The 20,066-nt window shown below is 45.8% G+C and overlaps 3 protein-coding genes across 6 annotated transcripts; 1 reads left to right on the top strand and 2 right to left on the bottom strand.

Moving 5' to 3' along the window:
• Window positions 1–418: 418 nt before the first annotated feature.
• On the bottom strand, window positions 419–4,882 carry gtse1 (G-2 and S-phase expressed 1). 2 transcript variants are annotated; one of them, XM_029153081.3, is made up of 12 exons: window positions 4,765–4,882; window positions 4,465–4,504; window positions 4,313–4,370; window positions 3,171–3,852; window positions 2,719–2,880; window positions 2,453–2,588; window positions 1,926–2,303; window positions 1,785–1,842; window positions 1,474–1,686; window positions 1,140–1,374; window positions 829–945; window positions 419–727 (listed from the first exon to the last, which is right to left on the bottom strand). In XM_029153081.3, exons 2-12 carry the CDS (start codon window positions 4,484–4,486, stop codon window positions 641–643), a joined length of 2,148 nt encoding a protein of 715 aa, XP_029008914.1. In that variant the 5' UTR covers window positions 4,487–4,504; window positions 4,765–4,882; the 3' UTR covers window positions 419–640. The 2 variants fall into 2 exon arrangements, with proteins under 2 accessions (XP_029008914.1, XP_029008915.1); XM_029153082.3 differs by having other exon boundaries at window positions 1,785–1,839; window positions 4,465–4,871.
• A 751-nt stretch (window positions 4,883–5,633) lies between these two features.
• LOC114857025 (plasma membrane calcium-transporting ATPase 1-like) lies at window positions 5,634–18,186 on the bottom strand. Of its 3 annotated transcripts, none has more exons than XM_055509536.1 (21): window positions 18,062–18,186; window positions 15,267–15,556; window positions 14,178–14,375; window positions 13,055–13,312; window positions 12,828–12,953; window positions 12,465–12,650; window positions 12,245–12,271; window positions 11,148–11,288; window positions 10,840–11,054; window positions 10,496–10,738; window positions 9,899–10,140; window positions 9,562–9,799; window positions 9,237–9,416; window positions 9,061–9,148; window positions 8,605–8,711; window positions 8,262–8,453; window positions 7,972–8,185; window positions 7,691–7,902; window positions 7,509–7,616; window positions 7,227–7,415; window positions 5,634–7,138 (listed from the first exon to the last, which is right to left on the bottom strand). In XM_055509536.1, the coding sequence occupies exons 2-21, from the start codon at window positions 15,460–15,462 to the stop codon at window positions 6,755–6,757; spliced, it is 3,744 nt and encodes a 1,247-aa protein (XP_055365511.1). In that variant the 5' UTR covers window positions 15,463–15,556; window positions 18,062–18,186; the 3' UTR covers window positions 5,634–6,754. The 3 variants fall into 3 exon arrangements, with proteins under 3 accessions (XP_055365511.1, XP_055365510.1, XP_029008906.2); XM_055509535.1 differs by lacking the exon at window positions 18,062–18,186 and adding an exon at window positions 16,253–16,536; XM_029153073.3 differs by lacking the exon at window positions 18,062–18,186 and having other exon boundaries at window positions 15,267–16,227.
• Window positions 18,096–19,930, top strand: bet1l (Bet1 golgi vesicular membrane trafficking protein-like). Its single transcript, XM_029153099.3, has 4 exons — window positions 18,096–18,226; window positions 18,668–18,753; window positions 18,850–18,906; window positions 18,993–19,930. The coding sequence occupies exons 1-4, from the start codon at window positions 18,208–18,210 to the stop codon at window positions 19,158–19,160; spliced, it is 330 nt and encodes a 109-aa protein (XP_029008932.1). The 5' UTR covers window positions 18,096–18,207; the 3' UTR covers window positions 19,161–19,930.
• Window positions 19,931–20,066: the final 136 nt, after the last annotated feature.

Here is a 20,066-nt window from a genome sequence, read left to right on the forward strand (position 1 = left end):
TGTATTTATGAGAAGTCCAAACTGCAATTAAAGACTACTACTATTACATTTTGACAAGTCATAATTCCAATAAAAATATCTTTAATAGTCAGACTTCGAGGCCGTGTGAGCAGCTCTTCTGCAATGTTGGAGAGGTTGTGAGAAGTTACTTAAAGCCATGTTCTGTGGGAACAATTTTAAAATAAAAGTCTTTAAATGACAAACATGTCTCCTCCCTGTAGTAATAGAGTTGAAGAAGCACAGTGTACAGTGTACAGCTCTAATAACATCTGACTATCAAACATATTCACTATATCAAGGCTATTGGTATATTATCCTCAGATAATATATAAATAGATAAACACAATTACACACCTTTGATTAAATACGTTTTGTGAGAATAAAACATGGACTGTGATCCTGGACAAACACGTATCAATGAGGGTTTGATTGATACATTTATTTCAACATTAAGAGCAGCAACACAAACAAACATTTAAAATTACAATCAGCTGCAGAGGATCAGCAGCCTCTGAGAATTTTTCATTATTTAAAACAATACTTTTACTCTCAGTGAAGACTAAAACGGACAGTCTGTTCTTAACCAGTTTCAAGTTAAAGATGCTGAGTGCAGTTTAGTGCAGAGACCATCAGCTGTGGATCAGAATGACAGGTTGATGAGCGGAGCGTTGTTTTCCTTCTTGTCTTCTGGACTCCACTTAATAAGGGGGGAGCTCAGGTCGATCAACTGTTAAAAATTAAAAAGGTTACAAATAGAGTCTAGGGTCAAATGGAGAATAAAGTCTTAAACCTTATTTCACTTTGTTTTGCTTTCTATGAAAGAGCTACCTGGCTTGTGGTGCAGGTCTTGCCACTGGTTCGAATCAGGTCAGGGGTGTTGGTCAAATCAATGAGCAGTTTCTCTTGAAGATGCAGAGCTGGAGCTGGAAGATCTAACAAAAGAACCTGGAGAGAGTAAAGAAGATCACGTTCTTCTGGTCAGAGCATTGCAACACCAACAACAGAATGAACATCAACTCAGACATCTTTTGTGGATTGTATACAATGTAGTAGCATCTGGAAGTAGTGGTGAGCTAATAAACATGCAAGTCTTAAAATCCAGGGTTGCATTTATCACCATAATGCCTGTGACCTCTGACCTCCTGTGTATTGCTGTTGCTTTCCTCTGTACTCTCCAGTTCAATCAGGTTTCTGGCAGGCTCTGTCTGGTTCTGAGTCAAAGTGTCAGAATCTGTGCTGCCTAAACATTCAGGCTCTGGGGAGCAGTGAGATGGGGCAGCAGGTAGCGTTGTCAGCTCCTCCTCCTCCTCAAGGGAGAAGGGCTTGATCTCAGGGGCACCAGTCTCTACTTCCCGTGTCTCTGCACGGACAGGGCTGCACAAAAACAAACAAAAAACGAGAGCGTAAGTCAGTTCATGAACAGATTAGAAACTCCTACAACTTCACATTCAGCAGCGGTTCAGAGCATCTCACCTGCAGCTGTTCTTCTTCCCGGCGGAGCTGGGGGCAGGGTCAGAGGCAGGCAGCAGCCTGGGGGACAGTTTGTGGCTTGTGGGTGTTGGAATAGCTGATGTCTTGTGCCTCACTGGAGTCGGGAGGCCAGAGGGACGCCGTGCCTTCACCTGCAGCAACCTGGATTCGCTAGCAGAAGGAGTCAGCAGAGCAGCAGCAGGCTTCTGAGGGAGACTACAGGAGAGTGAAAATGTCAATTGTTTGGTGATATTAAAAGCCTTTTTTTTACTAGTATTATTTCAATTAAAACTGCTACAGTTGGAGTCATTTACCTGCTCAGACAGCCTGCTGACATTAGTCTCTTTGGTTTCATCATCTTTAAGGCATCTGCTAACAGGACACTACAATGCTTTAGGATAATCAAATCAAAATTCGTATTTGTTTCTGCATGCGAACTCTCCAGAGTGCCTTACCATCTCCACTGCGAACCCCCTTGACTCCTCCAGTGGGCGTCGGTATGACCAGAGGCTGAGGTTTGACCTTTATTGCACTCTGCATTCGGACTGATGCCGTGGGGGGGATTGTTGTGGTTCTCTCCAAAACCCTCCTGGGAGGGGTCGCCTGGACAGGCACAGCGTCCGCTCTCTTCAGTGGTGTAGACCGGGCAGCTTTAGCACGCTCCACCTCAGGCAGCTTCTTGGCTTGGGTGGAGAATGAGCGGCGACTGATGGTGGAGGACACAGACTCAGTGGTAACGTTGACCGTGGAGCGGCGTGGCCTGCTTGGATTGGCTGCTCTGGTAATGCAAGTTGAGCCATTTAGACTCCGGTTGAGAGAAGAGTTGATTTTACCTGACAGGAAACAAAATGTTATGTTAACAAGTTCTGACTGGATAATCTAGAGTTTGCAGTTAGTTGTTTGCTAATATTTATCAGGCGGACCCACTCCAGCCTAAAGGTATTGGCTATCAACAGCTGGTTTTTGATAGGAGTTAGCATACCTTTAGCAGGAGACAGAGATATGCTGGAGTTGAAACTAGAGACCGAGGATGACGATGAGGAGGTGTTTTTCCTGTCTGTCACCCTCCTGCTCTGTAGAGCTGGAGCTTTCACACCTAATGGTTTTCTCACCGTGCCCTAAAGAAGAAAAATCTTAAATTGCCATTGCATTTTCATATTTTACTGCTGTGACTGAGCAGCACTCCCTGTTATTTTCAGGAAGTACTTAGCACATCTATGCCTGTGTGAGAAAGAATAGGTGCGTTACCTTGGTCGGGGGAGCCAGTGTGCGTTTACCCACTAGGCTGGAGTTGAGGGAGGAATCGCTAATGTCTGAGGCAACACTTGTAGAATCAGAGAGCAGATCCTCATATGACTCAGCCCTGCTGGAGGCATGACGTACTGGGCTCCCTCTCAAACTCCCAACAGACTAAAAGATACAAGGAAAGAGCGAAAAGGGGACATGAACACACTTTTGTTAAGGCTGCAGTTTTTCGACAGAACAGGATGAGATGGACATGTTGTGCTGTTGAGACCCTAAACAGAAGCTACAACAATAACTGCTCACTTGTTTGTACTGCAGTACTACTACTACTAAAAAGCTTACAGTTAGGCACAATCTTCCAAAAAATCTATTTTTACAGGCAAACATCAAATGACAACCATGATATATTTAAATTTGAAAAGTTTAAGATGTAAAAACAAAGGAAAGGTAAATACTTTGCTCGGTAGCTGCAGTCTGGCTTTCTCCACTTTGTTTTTGCTGGTGGAACATAAAGATGTTAGAACAGCTGGTTTGCTGGGCAGCACAGCACCGACCCCAAGTGATGCTTTCCCTCGCAGCGACATCTTGGGTTGAACTTTGTTCACGGTTACGGGGCTGGAAGTGTTGAGTCTTGCCGTTAGTCGTGTGGAGGAGGCTGCGGCCCTGACATTAGCCCTGGAGGCTAAAACAGTGCTGGTGGCAGTGGCCAAGGAGGACGAAGTATTAGTTTTGCTTCCTCTCTGTAGGTGGCGCTGGATAGCAGGAGGCAACTGCTTCATGGGACTGTCCTGCACACAGAAAGTCTCACGTTTGATGGGGCTGAGGGCTCTGGCAGCCTGAGTGAGCATCCCCAGTTTGTCTGCCGCATCCTGGATGAACTCCTCTTTGTCCATTATGGTGTCGGTGGTCTCTTCATTTTTGGTGTGCGAGGTGTTGGTTTCTCCACTTTGCAACTCGGTAGCTAGTCTGTGGGCTTCCTGACACACAGCATCTAGCTGATCTCCAGTGAGTGGGCTCCAGCTCACCCGCACACCACCACCGTCTTGGATTTGAGATGACACGTGAACAGAGACACATGTTTCCTTATGGGTCACTGGACCCACAAACACCTCATCCTCATCTTCGCCGCCTGTGGAACTGAAGAGCAGAAAAAGCCATAATCACATTACAGATGAAAGGAAATAAACACAAAACATAAACCTAACCATTTTCAAACATTAACATGAGTTGCGTCCTGTTATTCTGTTTATTGTGAAGCCCCAAGTTCTTTAATACTTTAGTAAAAGAATATGTAATACAAGTAAAAAGATTATTATTATTATTATTATTATTATTATTATTATTATTATAACATCTGCTCTGGCTCCTGAGGTCCAGACGTTCAACTGATGGGAATGGGTTGAATATACCAAACTGACAGTTTTGGTGGAAAGGAAGATATACATGAAAACAAAAGCAAACAGGAAGTTATAGCCCGATTCCGTAAGTCCTACAGTACATGACAGTGCGCTAAAAAGTCTGAACACCATTAGATTCAGCAGGAGAAATTATTTGGGTTGTGGAGAGAACCTCCAGAATAACTGGATGAGTTGCTTACCTGGCAGGGGACAGAGAAACATCAAAATCGAACTCCTCATCAATAAGAAAGAACACACCTGTTAAAAGACACAATTAGCATCCATAAAAGATGAGCAAACACATGACAAGGCTGTTAACGCTGCTCGAGATCTGTCAGTGTTGTTAACGTACCGTTGTTAGCTCGGCCCTCCATCCCGAACTTAGTTCCTCTCTGGGGAGAAAAGTCGCTGTCGATCAGCAGCGGACCCAATTCAGATATAAACTATAAAACTGTTTATACACAAACACTGACAAACAGCGGGGAGACTGTAGCTGGTGCAAGTAATTCGCTCTATTTAAAACTAGCTAATGCTAGACTGTTGGTTTTACAGCTAAAGTAGCCAGGTTTAAAAGTAGTTTTAAACATCTAAATTTAGTTCTCTCAACATTTAACTCGGGCTCGTTGTAAATTTAATGAGTAAAGCTGCAAACCTGAAGTTCCCACAATAACTCAAATAGTTTTTGCTCCGCATTCAAGCTGCGACATGAGAGAGAAAAAAAAACAACCACGCTAACAATTCAAATCTGCTGCACAGGCAACCACGTGACCGAGGCACGCTCAGCCATTGGTTGACAAATTACTATGGTGCATTGTGGGAGTGTAGTTCAACGACTCAAATTCAATTTGCGGATTGGCAGTCTTTAAAAATAATTTTAAAAATTACGCAACAATAATAAATACCGCACAAAATGAGTCGCTAATACATTTACCACAATATTTCATATTTTTTAGCCATAGTTCCTTTTTAATTTTAAAACATGACCTTATAAATGTTCAATTTTCATCTAAGTTTTAGAAAATCAGCAAAATTCACGAACACACAAAAAAGGGAGAAAGAGGAACATGTATATAAATTAGTTCAATTTTATAAACGGTTCGGTTTTTATAGTATTATTAATATCAAACACTATTTTATATTAATTAATTAATAATTTTATCTGTGAGTTTTGCTTCTTGGTCCTAAAAGGTCTTAATTATAATTATAATATAGTAGAATTACTGTCTTAACGTAAATTAAAATTTAAAATTTTAAAGAAAAAATAACCTTTTAAATGTAAAACAGGAAACACAACCAAAGGTTATGAGAAAAGAGAGCTAGTGTTATGACTGGGCTGCATTATTCATGGAATCATTTAGAAGCTGTGAGAGGCTTTTAGTCTTAACTAAATGATCTACAAAACAAATTGATCTGTTGAAGCATTTTAATGTGAAAAATAATTATTTCATGAATTTTAATATGTCTTCCTACAGACACAACTAATATGTCCTATATGAACACAAAATTGACAACAACTAAAGGTGAAAGTGTTAAATTAATAGTATCTATTTTTTTTACTTCACTGTCTCAAATAAAACCCAGATTATATAAATAACAGGTGTAGTGGAGTTGATCTAACAGGCCTGAGAGGATGTATCAGAGACCACTGCCATCACAGTGACGTGAGGTGCATGTGCTCAGTTCAGATCAGTGAGTCCAAACAGCAGTACAGATCCGATGAAGTTGAGCTCGTGTAGAAAATCCTCCACAGTGCAGTCTTTCAGTGAAGCAGGAACTAGTTCAGCTGATTCCCCACCAGGAGGAGCTGGAACACCTGCCAGGCAGCTTTACTGGCTCTTGTTCCTCCATCTCAGTGACAGTAAACTCACAGGACAGGTACAGTTCAGGCGTTTCCACGGTGACATGGAAGATTAGTCCATGTACAGGTTTTAACCAGATTTCCAATTAAACAGTTTTCCTCAAACTTCTTTCTAAGCATTAGCATATTACAATATTAAGCATTAATATTTTAGCTTTTATTGATTTATTCTTATAATTTGACAATTACCTACATTAATAGGTAATACCTATAGTACTGAGTTTATTTCTCTTGAAACCTTGTATGTTGAGGCGAAGACTTCTTTGAAGTAATTTTACAGTAAATAAATAAAAGAAGTTTGTGACAAACATCCTGCTGTGCTTGTTTTTTTAAATCTTAAAACATTTTTACAAAAATACTAAACTATAATGTAATTTTAGACATTTAAATATTTAAATGAATTTGCCCTTTGTTGGAAAATGTCCTTGATCTTCTGTCTACAAACACAAATCCCACTGGCCCTACTCTGACTGACTAGACGTTTCACAGAACAAACCTACCTGTTATCAATGGCAGCTTGAATCAACGTGTCTGATGATGCTCAGAGACACGGCAGACTAAAGCCCTGAATGTCTGAACATCAATATGAATATTTACAGATCACAGTCCAGTGACCACCTCTTTACCTTCACGTCAACTGTACACTTCATTAACGTCATGAGAGACAACAGTCTCTGCCTGCAGCACGTCAGCTCCTGACGAGAACCAATGTGTCTGTTTTTTTCCTCTTTATCTCTTGAACCAGATCGACCAGTTTAAAATACGTCCGGTCTGGTGCCAGGCTTCACAGTGAGGTCTCCAGGCTGTGTAGGGGGCTTCCAGGACAGGGTGGCAGACCTGCTGAGTTGGGCGGGACGAGGCCAGACCTGGAGGTGTCTTTATGCAGCGGGAGGACGTGGTCCAGGGCGTTGTTGTTGAGCCGGGGCGTGGACGGGGTTTGTGGGGCAGTGGAATGTTCTGTCAGCAGCAGTGGCACGGCGATGGAGTTTCGTTTGGTGGGGGCTTCGTCCTCACCGTCGTTCTCATCAATCAGTGGGATCTGAGGCTCCGAGTCCTCGATGCGGAACTCCGGGTGCGTCATGAAGTTGTGGATGGAGCTGCGAGACTCGGGCGTCTCCAGACCCTCGTAGGGAGAAACGCTGTCTCTGAAGGCGTTCACCACCCGGATCTGAGAGATAAACGGGAGAGAAACCGCTTCAGGGTCCACTAAAAGCACTTAGACTTTCATAATCCTCCCAGGTGGGATGAAACTCTACCTGCGTCTGGATGCGGTTGAGGCCACGACACCAGAGCACCTGTCCCCTCCTCAGCTCCATCTCAGCATGGTCGATCTCATCCAGGTCGTTCATCTCCTCCAGCTCCTCCTCAGGGATCTCCTCTTGCTGTGTGCCGTGGCCTGCAGGCTTCAGGAACTTGAGCCAACTGGTGGGGACGCTGGACACCAGCTGAGCAGAGCAAACAATACCAATATTACAGCACTTGTGAGTTGGCAGTTGAGCACAAAGCTTGGTGGCACGTCTGGACGTAAAGGTTCTGACCTGTCCCCATAGCAGAGTGCCAAGGCCCAGTAAGATGCACCACAGCCACTGCTCAGCGGACAGACCCACACAGCTGAAGGGTTTACCACCAAACTGCACGATGGCGACCTACACGAGGAGTTGGTTTGTTTGATGAGCTCTCTGGCCAGATGTGACAATTACCTCAAGTCCTCGAAGGTTACCTGTGTGACCAAGGTCCCCAGAATGATGGAGCAGAAAACAGGGTTTCGAAAGACCCCCTCGAAGACGTTCCTCTCCCCGTGAATCTTACGGGCATTGAACTCATTGAAGATCTGCATGAGGACGAAGGTGTTGAAGACTATGGTGTAGTGTTCAGAGGGGGGTCCGTGAAGGGGGGCGTCCCTGCCGCTGTCGATGTCCAGCAGCTTCTCACCTGGGGGAGCGACAGGCACAGATTACAGAGCGCGCCCCTTCACTCAGCACCTGTGATATGTTTACGGACCGACGAAGAGCAGGGTGAAGATGACGGTCAGCTGGTAGATGCTGTGTCCAAAGATGTTCTTCATCATGGTGCGCGAAATCAGCGGCTTCTTGCGGCCGTACGGTTTCCTGAGCAGCAGCGACTCCGTCGGCGGCTCGGTGGCAAGAGCCAGCGACGCGAACGTGTCCATGATGAGGTTGACCCACAGCATCTGCACGGCCTTCAGAGGCGAGTCCTGCAAACACACGCACGCAGAGCGTGAAGCGTCTGTGGCAGCGCGCGGGTCTGTGGGCACAGTGAGCGACCCTCACCTGGGTGATACAGGCTCCGGTGAAGGCGACGATGACAGCCACCACGTTGACCGTCAGCTGGAACTGGAGGAACTTGGAGATGCTGTCGTAGACGTTTCTGCCCCACATCACGGCCTTGACGATGCTGCTGAAGTTGTCATCAGTCAGAATGATGTCGGACGCCTCCTTCGCCACATCTGTCCCCGCGATGCCCTGCACACCGATAAGGAGCCCTTTTCTTTAGACCTCAAGCGTGATAGATTATCGCTTCACACATTAATGATGATTCAAATAACTGCATTAGATGAAATCTTCACAGGATTAAGTAAATCAGCCGCTGGATGACAGCCGTGACAAACGTTACCATGGCGAAGCCCACGTCTGCTTTTTTGAGGGCAGGGCCGTCGTTGGTTCCATCCCCAGTGACAGCAACAACCTGTCTCTGCTCCAGAATGGTGCTGTCGATGATACCTGAGAGAATGACACACACAGGACACCTTGTCTTTGCTTCAACTGCATACTGTATCACAGAACTGCTCTTATGTCCTTTCATTTACTCTCATGTGCATTGCTTTACTAATCTGCTTAACCTCTACATTGGAGGTCTTCAACCCTGGTCCTGGAGAGCTACTCTACTGCTGTTTTTTAACTCTCTCTGCCCCAGCTAACACTGATTACCCAGATCAGGTGTGTTCAGTCAATCAGCAGCTAACTGACACACCTGATCAAGCTAATCAGCAGGGAGAGTTGGAAAACCAGCGGGACTGTGGCTCTCCAGGACCAGGTTGGACACTCCGCTCCACATTTATCTGGCCTTTACCTTTGACCAGAGTGTGTTTGTCTGTTGGTGATGATCTGGCGAGGACTCTGAGCTTGGGCCAAAGCTTGTCAATGCGCTCCTGCTCAATCTGCAGAAAATAGGAGACATTTAGAAAAATTAAAACATCGGTTTATAAAAGCAGTGGATGTATCATGTATAAGGAGGCGTTGACCGACCTCTCCGAGCTCGTTGCGGATCCTTCGGTTGAACTCTTTGCCTTCGAGACACAGGAAGTCGTCTCCAGGCTGCAGGATGCCACATTTGACGGCTATAGCCCGTGCAGTGTTGATGTTGTCTCCAGTCACCATGCGGACAGTGATGCCAGCCCGCTGGCATTTTCTGATGGCCTCCGGTACCTGACGGGAACACGGACAAGGGCGGTTTGGATTCTGCTCTGTGTCAGACTGTTAGAGTGCAGCCAACACTGGAACTGCATGCGCGTGGCCTAATCTGACCACCTGCATGCGTCCCTGTGGACGTACAGGACTGCAGCTGTCGTACCTCAGGTCGCACAGGGTCCTCAATGCCGACCACAGCGATGCAGGTGAGGCCAGAGAGGATGTGGGCCTCGTCGTCCCAGTCGGGCTCTCCTTCGCTGCTGGGGAAGTCTCTGTACGCGAGGCAGATGGTTCTGAGGCCCTCCAGCGCCATCGGCTCAATCACCTTCTTCACCAGGTGGTCTCGGTCCCGAGGTTTGAGCATACTGGTCTGCCCATTGGCTTTCAGGATCTTACAGCACCTGAACCCACACGACAAAGTCCTGTAGTGCTAAACTGTGGGATTTTTGTATAGTCGTGATCTGACTGACCAGAGCCGTCATCTCCAGCCACAGACTTACTTCTTGAGCAGGAGCTCAGCCGCCCCCTTGCTGAACATTCGATAGCTGCCATCAGCGTTCTTCAACACGGTGCTCATGGACTTCCTCACCGAGTTGAACGTGTAGACCTTGAAGAGCCTCTCCTCTGGGATCTCATTGCGGATCGTCTGGTAGTCTCGGCTCAGGTCGAGGGTTAATCCCAGTAAGGCACATTCCGTCTTGTTTCCCACCTGGCGAGGCAGCCCACCCTCCTTCTCTGGGGGCTGCAGGAAGCAGCAGCAGACAGGATGTTAACTTCTAACAAACACAAAACAGCACATGCAGTTTCTGCTCTGATTACGTCACATCTCTGCAGGACAAAGGCTGAAAATGTCACATTCAACCGGAGCTTTTCTCTGTCGTCCCAACTAACAATTACTGGATGACATTGAAAGGTGATGAAATAAATCTTTGTCTGTTTTTAGCTGAGGTTGCTTTAGTTCCACTGAGCTACGATCCGAGCAGTGGATCCAGTGGATCCAGTGGATCCGTTTCCCGAGGCCCGAGCTGCTGCTGGTGTTTCAGCCAAATGCTGAGCTCACAGAGCTTCCTGAATGGGCGGCTATTTTTACAGCTCACCATAATCTTAGTGGTGTAAGCGCAGTTGACCCCGATGCCCAGGACGAGCAGGTCCAGGATCTTGGCAGGGATCAGGTCCGGATCTGGGACTTTTTTGTAGTAGCATCCTGCTATGTAGGCCTGTACAACGGTCATGCGGTTCATGGTGAGCGTGCCCGTCTTGTCGGAGCAGATGGCCGTGGCGTTGCCCATCGTCTCACAGGCATCCAGGTGGCGGACCAGGTTATTGTCCTTCATCATTTTCTGAGGGGGAAAGCAGTTACTGCAGTCTGAGCACACTCACTTAGTTTGGATTGTGCTGAACTAAAGCATTTTCTGAAGGAACTGGAACGCTACAAGCACACCTTGACTGAATAAGCTAAGGAGATGGTGACGGCCAGGGGAAGGCCTTCAGGCACGGCCACCACCAGCACTGTCACGCCGATGATGAAAAACTTGACCATGTACTGGACGTAGATGGGCACACAGTGAGAGGTCACTGGGATTCCCTGGATGGCGAAGATATCAATGAGGAAGCGAGCGATGAGAATGAGAACGGTTATGGCTGACATGAACAGGCCTGAGTGGAAGACAGAGAGAGACCAGGCGATGAGCAGCGGTTCAGCTGGAGCGCGGTGCTGGAGCTGCTGCTCATTCATTCGTCCGTTTCTACCTGCTTTGCCGATCTGCACGGCCAGTTTGGTCAGTTTGCCCTGGAGAACCGACTTCTCCTTCTTCGGTAGCTTCTTCTTTTCCGGTTCTCCCTCGTTGTTGAGGGGCTGCATCTCCACGCTGGGATCATCTTTGCTTTTCCCTACAAACAGCGCAGGAAATCAGAAAAACAACATTTACAGTAAATATTGGGTCTGGATTAATCTTCATTAAATCTCAAACATGTTTTAATAAGTGTGGAACAACAACGAGTGGCAGCAGAGACATGAGCTACGTCAGACCGCTGATGGTGTTCCTTTAAGCCTGGGTTTATTGCGTTGCTTCGGGCAACTTCATGCAGTAAAAGAGTCCAAGCAGAGCTGCTAGTTAACTAACCAGCCCGCTAACTAACCCGCTAACCTGCCAACCCCACTGACTCATCTCCGTTCATGCAGGATCATTAAAGCAGCAATAAATAGCACTACACACTGAGTCAAGTGACAACGAGCTCCATGGCAACCGTGTGTGTGTGTGTGTGTGTGTGTGTGTGTGTGTGTGTGTGTGTGTGTGTGTGTGTGTGTGTGTGTGTGTGTGTGTGTGTGTGTGTGTGTGTGTGTCCGCTGATCCCAGTTCAGTAATGAGGTTATTAGTGGACAGGCAGGCGGCAGCAGCAGGCAGGAGAAGAAAGCAGCTGCTGAGCTTAAGCCAATAATCTGCTTGGTCCTAATCACCATCAACAGAGTCAGGAGCACCTGCTGCTGCTCCAGCCACAGGGACACTCGCTGCAGGGGCCACAGTGAGTCAATGAGGCCCGGCCACCGACCAGGAGACGTCTTGAGCCATACCGTTCCAGTAACTATCATTTAGCTGGCTGACAGAAATGCACTAATCTGTGACGTTCCATTCTACTCATCATAGAAGAAAGGAGCGAAACAAGCTGAGCGTGCAAATGAGCAGGTTCTACGTGAACCCACAGATTTTCCCATCAAAGCTCATCCTCAGCTCAATACACTGAACAAACCCACAATGACGAGCTGAAGCCGGTCCCAGCTAATAAACGCGTCTTCTCCTCCTCACACGAACAACGAGCGACTCAGTACTGAAGCAGTGAAGACTCACCTTTCTTGCCCTTGTCGTCCTTTTTACCTGTAAACAGAAAACAGGTCAGTTATCAGCTGTACTTACAGAAGGAAACATAAATAAAACATAAAAAATGTCTTTAAAATTTAAAATATTACTAAATATCTATAACGTATAGAGTGAATTATAATAGCGTTTTATTACAGAATTACAGAAAAAAGCCAGCTGTCTCTTTTCTTCAGTTTGAATGCACTTTTACTTTTCTTGTCCTTCTTCTCTTTCTTTTTCCGCTCATCGTCCTTCTTCTCTTTCTTCTTCTTCTCCTTCTCAGCATCGACGTCGCCGTCCTCACTTGAACCGAGCAGAGTGAAGATGATGCCGGTTTGAGAGTTCACCCCCACAGCGGTGACCACCATCTTGCCAGAGCCTTCCATCACGTGAGTGCCTGAGAGAGCAGCGTTAAGGGTTCCATGATACAAACTAAAGGCTTTAAAAAACACAGTGCGAAAACCTTTATCTGTAATTATTTCCATGTGGTGCTGTGTGCAGGTGTGAAAACTATGACACTGTAGATGTGTCAGCCAAAGCTCAGTTCAGGCTGAACTTGAATGTGAAGGAGCACCTGACAGCATCATGGGGTCCTTGTCAACGCTCTTCTTCACATGATCCGACTCTCCGGTAAGAGAGCTTTCGTCAATCTTCAGATCGTTTCCCTGAATCAGGACACCGTCAGCGGGTAGGAGGTCGCCTAAAACGCGAGGGTCAGTCTCATCAGGTCACAGATCCCAGTCCTATTGTTGAAATTCAGGGCAAACCTGGCTTCGAAGCTCAGCTACAAAATCCTCTCACCATATTTGACCTGTGCGATGTCTCCAACGACCAGCTCAGACACGTTGACCTGAATGACCTGCCCCCCTCGGACCACCGTGAACTTCTGCTCCTGTTCGATGCGACACTGAAGACTCCGGAACTGCTTCTCTTTGCTCCAGTCGTTAAAGGCCGTGACCAGGACCACGCACACGACCGACAGCAGAATGGCAGCGCCCTCGATCCAGCCGGCGTGAGCCTCGCCTTCGTCGTCCACGCCGCCGATCACCCGGCCGCAGTCTGAGCGGAGACAGCACAGGCCGGGTGTGAACGCTCACTACTGTAAATGCTCGGATGACCTTTAACCTTTCTGCACAGGAGGAGACGGTCTTAATATAATCATCAACATATACAGCAACTGAACCAAGGTGAAAACACGGATCGATGACCAAGATTACAGAGTTGGAGCTCGCTGGGCCCCTAATGGCTGACGGCCTTCATAACCTGCGCCCACAGTCACACACAAAGCGTTAAATCACTACAGCATCAACGCCAACAAGCCAAAGCCAACAGTCTTTAGCTTCCTGTAGCAGACCTGCAGAGGTGAGAATGGTCTCACACCAACAACATCTTGTCTGATCATCACTAAATGCAGGTCCGCTTGTTATATGAGCTGTTGTGTGACACTGTGCAGCGGTAAACAGGTAACGGGGGGTTGGTGGACTCTTAATGAATGTGAAGCACAGCGTCTCCTCCGCTGGAGGCTGGAAGTGACAGGCTCTGCATCTGAGGCTCAGGCGGCAGCAGCGCAGACTGCATGACTTTGCTCCAGACAGGGAGGAGAAATGAAACCACGGCTGCACCAAGTAGAACTGGAAACACAATGATGAATAACATGGTGCTCGGTGATGTGATACAGATGGAGAGTTTAGAGCGCCTAAATCATTAGATGATGAGCGATTGGCCTTTAGTTCATGAGTTGACGCATCTACAATAGAAGACGCAAGTTGCAGGTCCAAACTAGTGCAATACATGCATCTCTTCACAAGTCTCCTGTTCCTTAGGTTCTGTTTCATGTAAGTAAAACATATTGTAGGTAGTTTCTTGTTGTGTACTAAGACAAAGCCGAGGTGACATTTGATCAGAACAAGGACATGAAACTCACTCTGTCTCTTGGTCTCTGGCGGGTGGTAGAAGGACAGGCCCAGTGAAATGATGGCTGCTATCTCCAGGATGATGAGCGTGACGTCCTGCAGGGCTTCCCACACTAACTGCACAAAGGTTTTTGGCTTTTTAGGAGGGATGAGGTTCCTTCCAAACTCCTCCTTTCTTCTGTTAATATCTTCGGAGTTTCCATCTAAACCTGCAGCGGGACACAGAGCGTCAGCCTATGTGAGCTGCTGCTCATATGACATCCTGCTTCATGTTTTACAATGAACCGGTGGAGCTGTTCTTCCTGCAGGGCTTCGTCTGCAGCTTGTTTATGTGCTTGTTTTCTGGCTCCAAACGGTCGAGGCCACCGTGACTTTACATCCATCCTCTGTAACTACATCACTTATTCTATCCTATAATGAACTTATGAGATGTTTCAAACTGGTGTTAAGTCGGCATCTAACAAAATATTATTTACATCCATTTAAACCTCTGAGAATGGGACTTGTGTTTTGTCATCTGTCCTGTGCTGTTGTTTGTGTGGGACCAAGCGTCGAGCAGTGTCAGTCAGGTTTTTAACCTCCAGGTCAGAGATAACAATAAAAGTTAACGAATCCAACCATTCAGTTTTCACCCGAGAGACACAGAGAAACAGCTGATGTCAAGATGCCGCTGACATTTTACGTCTGTCAGCAGGAGTCGGAATGCTAAGGGCGTTATTATACACATGCAAGATGAACAGATGAAATGAATTAGTGATGAAGGGGAAATGTCTGAGACGCATTGAGAGCCTGTCCATAGATCAGCATGACACCATGAGACACACTGAATCTCATCAGCTAAGCTGTTTGTGCTATTGTGAGTAACCCAGAAATTTGAATGTAGTATTTACTGTGTCATTTTGTCCTGAAGGTAATGAACAGAGGCTGTGGACTATGAACATCACCCACTCGGCTGAAGTGGTGAATATGAAGGCAAAGCTCTCATTGTTATGGTTTGATTCGTGTTCCTGGTGTTGTGGTGTTCTGCAAATACTTCCCTGTTGCTTTTAGTCCAGTCCAGATGTAAAACTGAGACAGAAAAGATTGCTGAACACATTTACCGTCTACAGGTGAGGTCCTCAGTCTGGCACACAGTCCCGTCACATCTTTGTAACTCTCCTTAATCCTGCTCAGCGCCTCCGGTCCTCTCAGCTCCATCAGCGAACGCAGCTCCATGAGGGAGCAGCTGAACTCGGCCTCGTGGTTGGCCTCTGCATGTTGGCCATGTTTGGACCTGCGTAGGGAGTTATTGGCCATGGCTCTTTCCTCTGGGACTCGACACAGGCCTCCCCGAGAAACACAGTCAGTGGTCGGCCTGAGGGGCGAATCTGGGCTTATGGAGACTCTTTGACTGCAAAAGGACAGACTATATTTCACAGACACTCCAGACATGCAGTAAAGGAATAAATGCAGCTGTAATGAGCTAAAAAGAAATGTTTAAGGGTTTCATGTTGTTTTAAACTATTATTTCAAAGGGAAAGGTCAGTAAAGTAGTATGTTAGTCCACCAGACTGCTGAATAAATCATTAGAGTAGATCTTTCTACCATGTGTTGTGTTTGCTGATGTGAAAACTGAAAGCTGGTTGTGACCTCTGTGGCTTCAGATGTAATCTGCAGCTTAATCTGAGGAAGAAGCATCTAGTTTATGGCTGAGGAAGAGAAAGAACTGAGCTGTGGCTGAACAGCGTGAACAAAACACTGACTAAAACTCCTTCTGGCTCCGCAAAACCTGTTTAGTCGATTAACAATTTCAACCAATAGGCAAAACATACACAGAGGGATTTAACTGACAAAAAATAGAGAACAGTGTCTGTGAATCTGTATTTTAAAGATGGTGCAGTAGAAAATGTGCTTTTAACAATGGTTACTCCATCAACAAATGATTTAAAGTGTATGGACACAGAAGCCAAACACAGCTGTGCGGAAAGAGTTGAATAAACTGAGCAACTAAAATTCACAAGAAGAAGCCACACGGGAAAGATGCCTGAGCCAGTAATTTATAATCAAACATCACTGCAGTACGGAGGTGAAGCATAAAGTTACTTACAGAAACTAGCCCCATCGTCTCCTGTTAGCAGCACCGGGTATTAGTGGCTGTCCAATTGCTGTAAGCAGCGCTACACACACAGCTCCAGACACAGCCCATAACCAGAAGCCACGGGTCCTCAGCCAGCAGTCTGAAGCAGCTCCAAGACCACAAAACACCAAAACGCACCTGTTCTTCAGACATTCACTATGACCTTCAACAAGCTCCCAGTCACAAGCAGCGAGCCATTGGAAACAACAGGAGCTGGCTAAATGATTATCTGAGGAAAGCCTTGCTTAATCTAATTAGACAATCTGTGGCTCCACTGAGTGCCAGAGAGACTACTGCTGCAGCTCCTCTTGCTGAGAGCGCCACACAAGGTCTGCCCACACCACGTCATGCAAGGAAAAGGTCTACACACATCAGGTCTGCACCCTGGGTCTACACACACGCTCTGAATACAAAGGTCTACGCACATCAGGTCTGCACCCTGGGTCTACACACGCTCTGAATACGAAGGTCTACACACATCAGGTCTGCACCCTGGGTCTACACACACGCTCTGAATATGAGGTCTACACACATCAGGTCTGCACCCTGGGTCTACACACGCTCTGAATACGAAGGTCTACACACATCAGGTCTGCACCCTGGGTCTACACACACGCTCTGAATATGAGGTCTACACACATCAGGTCTGCACCCTGGGTCTACACACGCTCTGAATACGAAGGTCTACACACATCAGGTCTGCACCCTGGGTCTACACACGCTCTGTATACAAAGGTCTACGCACATCAGGTCTGCACCCTGGGTCTACACACACGCTCTGAATACAAAGGTCTACGCACATCAGGTCTGCACCCTGGGTCTACACACATGCTCTGAATATGAGGTCTACACACATCAGGTCTGCACCCTGGGTCTACACACGCTCTGAATACGAAGGTCTACACACATCAGGTCTGCACCCTGGGTCTACACACACGCTCTGAATATGAGGTCTACACACATCAGGTCTGCACCCTGGGTCTACACACGCTCTGAATACGAAGGTCTACACACATCAGGTCTGCACCCTGGGTCTACACACGCTCTGAATACAAAGGTCTACGCACATCAGGTCTGCACCCTGGGTCTACACACACGCTCTGAATACAAAGGTCTACGCACATCAGGTCTGCACCCTGGGTCTACTGGAATAACTCTGAAGCACAACTACATGTATGAAGCAGCCTAGCAACCACATAACTGCAATGTCTGTGCTGTTCTCTGAGCTCTGGCTGCATTAAGCCGACAGACATTGTACAGATTAGGCCCTGAATCAGTCGCCCTGACTAATTTTAGAGCTGGGCCTAATTTTAGCTTAATTTAGTTTGATGGCCAGTCCAAATCTTAGGGCAGCATTTCTCACATGTCTAAAGTTTTCATCATGTCTGGCCGGAGCAGAAAGGCATGTTAAAATACACTGACAATAATTATTATAATTATAATATATAAATTAAAGTTGTTCAGCCCCGTCTCTGCCTATTCTGGTTGTATTACTATCTCAACCTTAATTTACACTCATCATAAAGAATAAAAGTTGCAAAACATAATTCCTTGATAATGATTCCATCAAGATATCATGCTGACCTCAGATTAGCTCACCATTCTGTCTCTGTGTGAGTGTCACCACCTAGTGGCCAGTCCTCGGTCAGTGCATAACGAGGCGGTAACGCGACTGTAACGTGCTTGGTCAACCGCCATTATAACCGAAGAAGAAGAATAAGATGCAGAAGAAGAACGTTTTTATTCTGTATTTAAGAAAGTGATGCAATGTATACTCACCAAGAAAGGTGGCGGTAATGCGCAACTAAGCTTGCCAACTGCCAAGTAAAACAGGAAACAGCAAACGACTCAGAAGAAGAGGAAGACGGACGAGGTCACGTGCGGCTGTCAACAGTACCCAGCTGATCGGTACGTCACTCACCAACATGGCTGACTGGAATAGAGGTATTATTTTTGACACGTATTCACTTGTATGTATTGAAGGTGTTCAGTATAGAATTCGCCTTGTTTATGACTTAGATGACGTATGATCTTAAAGCTGAATTGGATCAACCAGGTGTTCAGTGTGCGGGTCTTCTGCTGCACTTTTGCACTCTGAGGCTAAAACAAGGCTAAGGCCTGGCTAGCTGGCTAAGTAGATCAGGAGTTAGGAAGTCCGCGTTGGGTTCTTTCTCTTTGACGTTGAACAAGTTATTATACTGTGGATGGAACAGTTGGCCAATTCACAAAGTAAATATGCAAGTTGGCTGTAGAAAGCACACTTCATGCATGCCCCTTGTTAGTGAGCAGCGTGTTTATGTTTACTTTTCGCTGTTTTCACAAACTTGAAGTGCCGAATAAAAACCTGGAAAACAGAAACCTATTGATGGATTCACCGTTTTCCAGGTCATGGCTCTGTGGACGACATGCTGGATGCTGAAAATAAACGGATAGCTGAGAACCTGGCCACTAAAGTCTCAAGACTGAAATCTGTGAGTGACACCTTTGTAAATAAATAATAATGTCACAATGTCAATAATGTCAATAATACAAACACATTCAAAATGTCTTATTTCTTCTGCTGAAAGCTGGCGTATGACATCGACAGAGAAGCTGATGATCAGAATGAGTATCTGGACAACATGGTCAGTCCTTCTTTTTATGACAAAATACAGAAACGAGTAATAGACTTATTAATATACATGCTAATTATTATTTTATTCACATTCAGGACTCTAACTTTCTGAGTGCGACGGGCCTACTGACTGGCAGTGTGAAGCGTTTTTCCACCATGGTTCGATCAGGAAGGGACAACCGCCGCATTCTCTGTTACGTGTCCGTTGGCTTGGTCCTGGTCTTCTTCCTCCTCTACTACTTGATCTCGAGAGTTCAACGCTGATATTACATCTGATGTAAACTCTTGAAATTAATTGAGACAACAAAAAAGAAGTAGACAGAAGACATTGAACTCTGAAACTGAACAATTGTTACTAAGACTAGCTGTGCTGGTCAAGCCAAAGATGTTGAAGGGAAAAAAACTGCTGACAATGGGGTTTTCTCCTCTGCTCACTGGTCCTACCTGTTGTGAGCCAAGCAGACTTAAGTTAGGCAAAAAAGGCTAAATGAAGCCCAGGCCAAGAGAGGAAGAGAGCACAACTTAATTTCATTGGCTGATGAACCTTCTACAGTACAAAACAGTAGGTGTCTCAGTTTCGCATGAGAAAAAAATCTACATGAAGCTGAAAGTGCAGGAGTTATTCAAAAACACATTTTAACAGATGAATATACATCACATACACGCTGCCGTCTTAATATCCTAACAAATGACTGTTGGCAAAGTTTTTGTTGAAATCTAATAAACCTTTATACAGCTGAGTTAAGAGAATAAAAGGGTAAAGACCCACACCACTTACTGAAACTGAGCAGTAGCAAGTGTATTTAAAATGAAGCAGGTTTATTTCATTGTGTCCTGTATATAGTTTTCAGAGTCATCTGGGTTGCAGTTTTGTTATTTTTGTTAATATTTTAAAATGTTTTTCATTCAGCTGGTAAAAATTTACAGCAGTTTATTCTTTTCACACACACACACACACACACACAAACACACACACACACACACACACACACACACACACACACACACACACACACACAAATGGGAGAGAGTATGCAATACATGAATACATGTTCTACTTGTTTAGATAATTGTAAATTTAACTGATTTGGGGGCATAATCGTAGTATGAAAATAAATGTTTTATTTTAATAAGAATTAATTCAATAAAAGTCTCTTCTCGTCATTTCTT

The sequence above is a fragment of the Betta splendens genome, chromosome 6 (assembly GCF_900634795.4).
Source record: "Betta splendens chromosome 6, fBetSpl5.4, whole genome shotgun sequence".
In the NCBI taxonomy this organism is placed as follows: domain Eukaryota; kingdom Metazoa; phylum Chordata; class Actinopteri; order Anabantiformes; family Osphronemidae; genus Betta; species Betta splendens.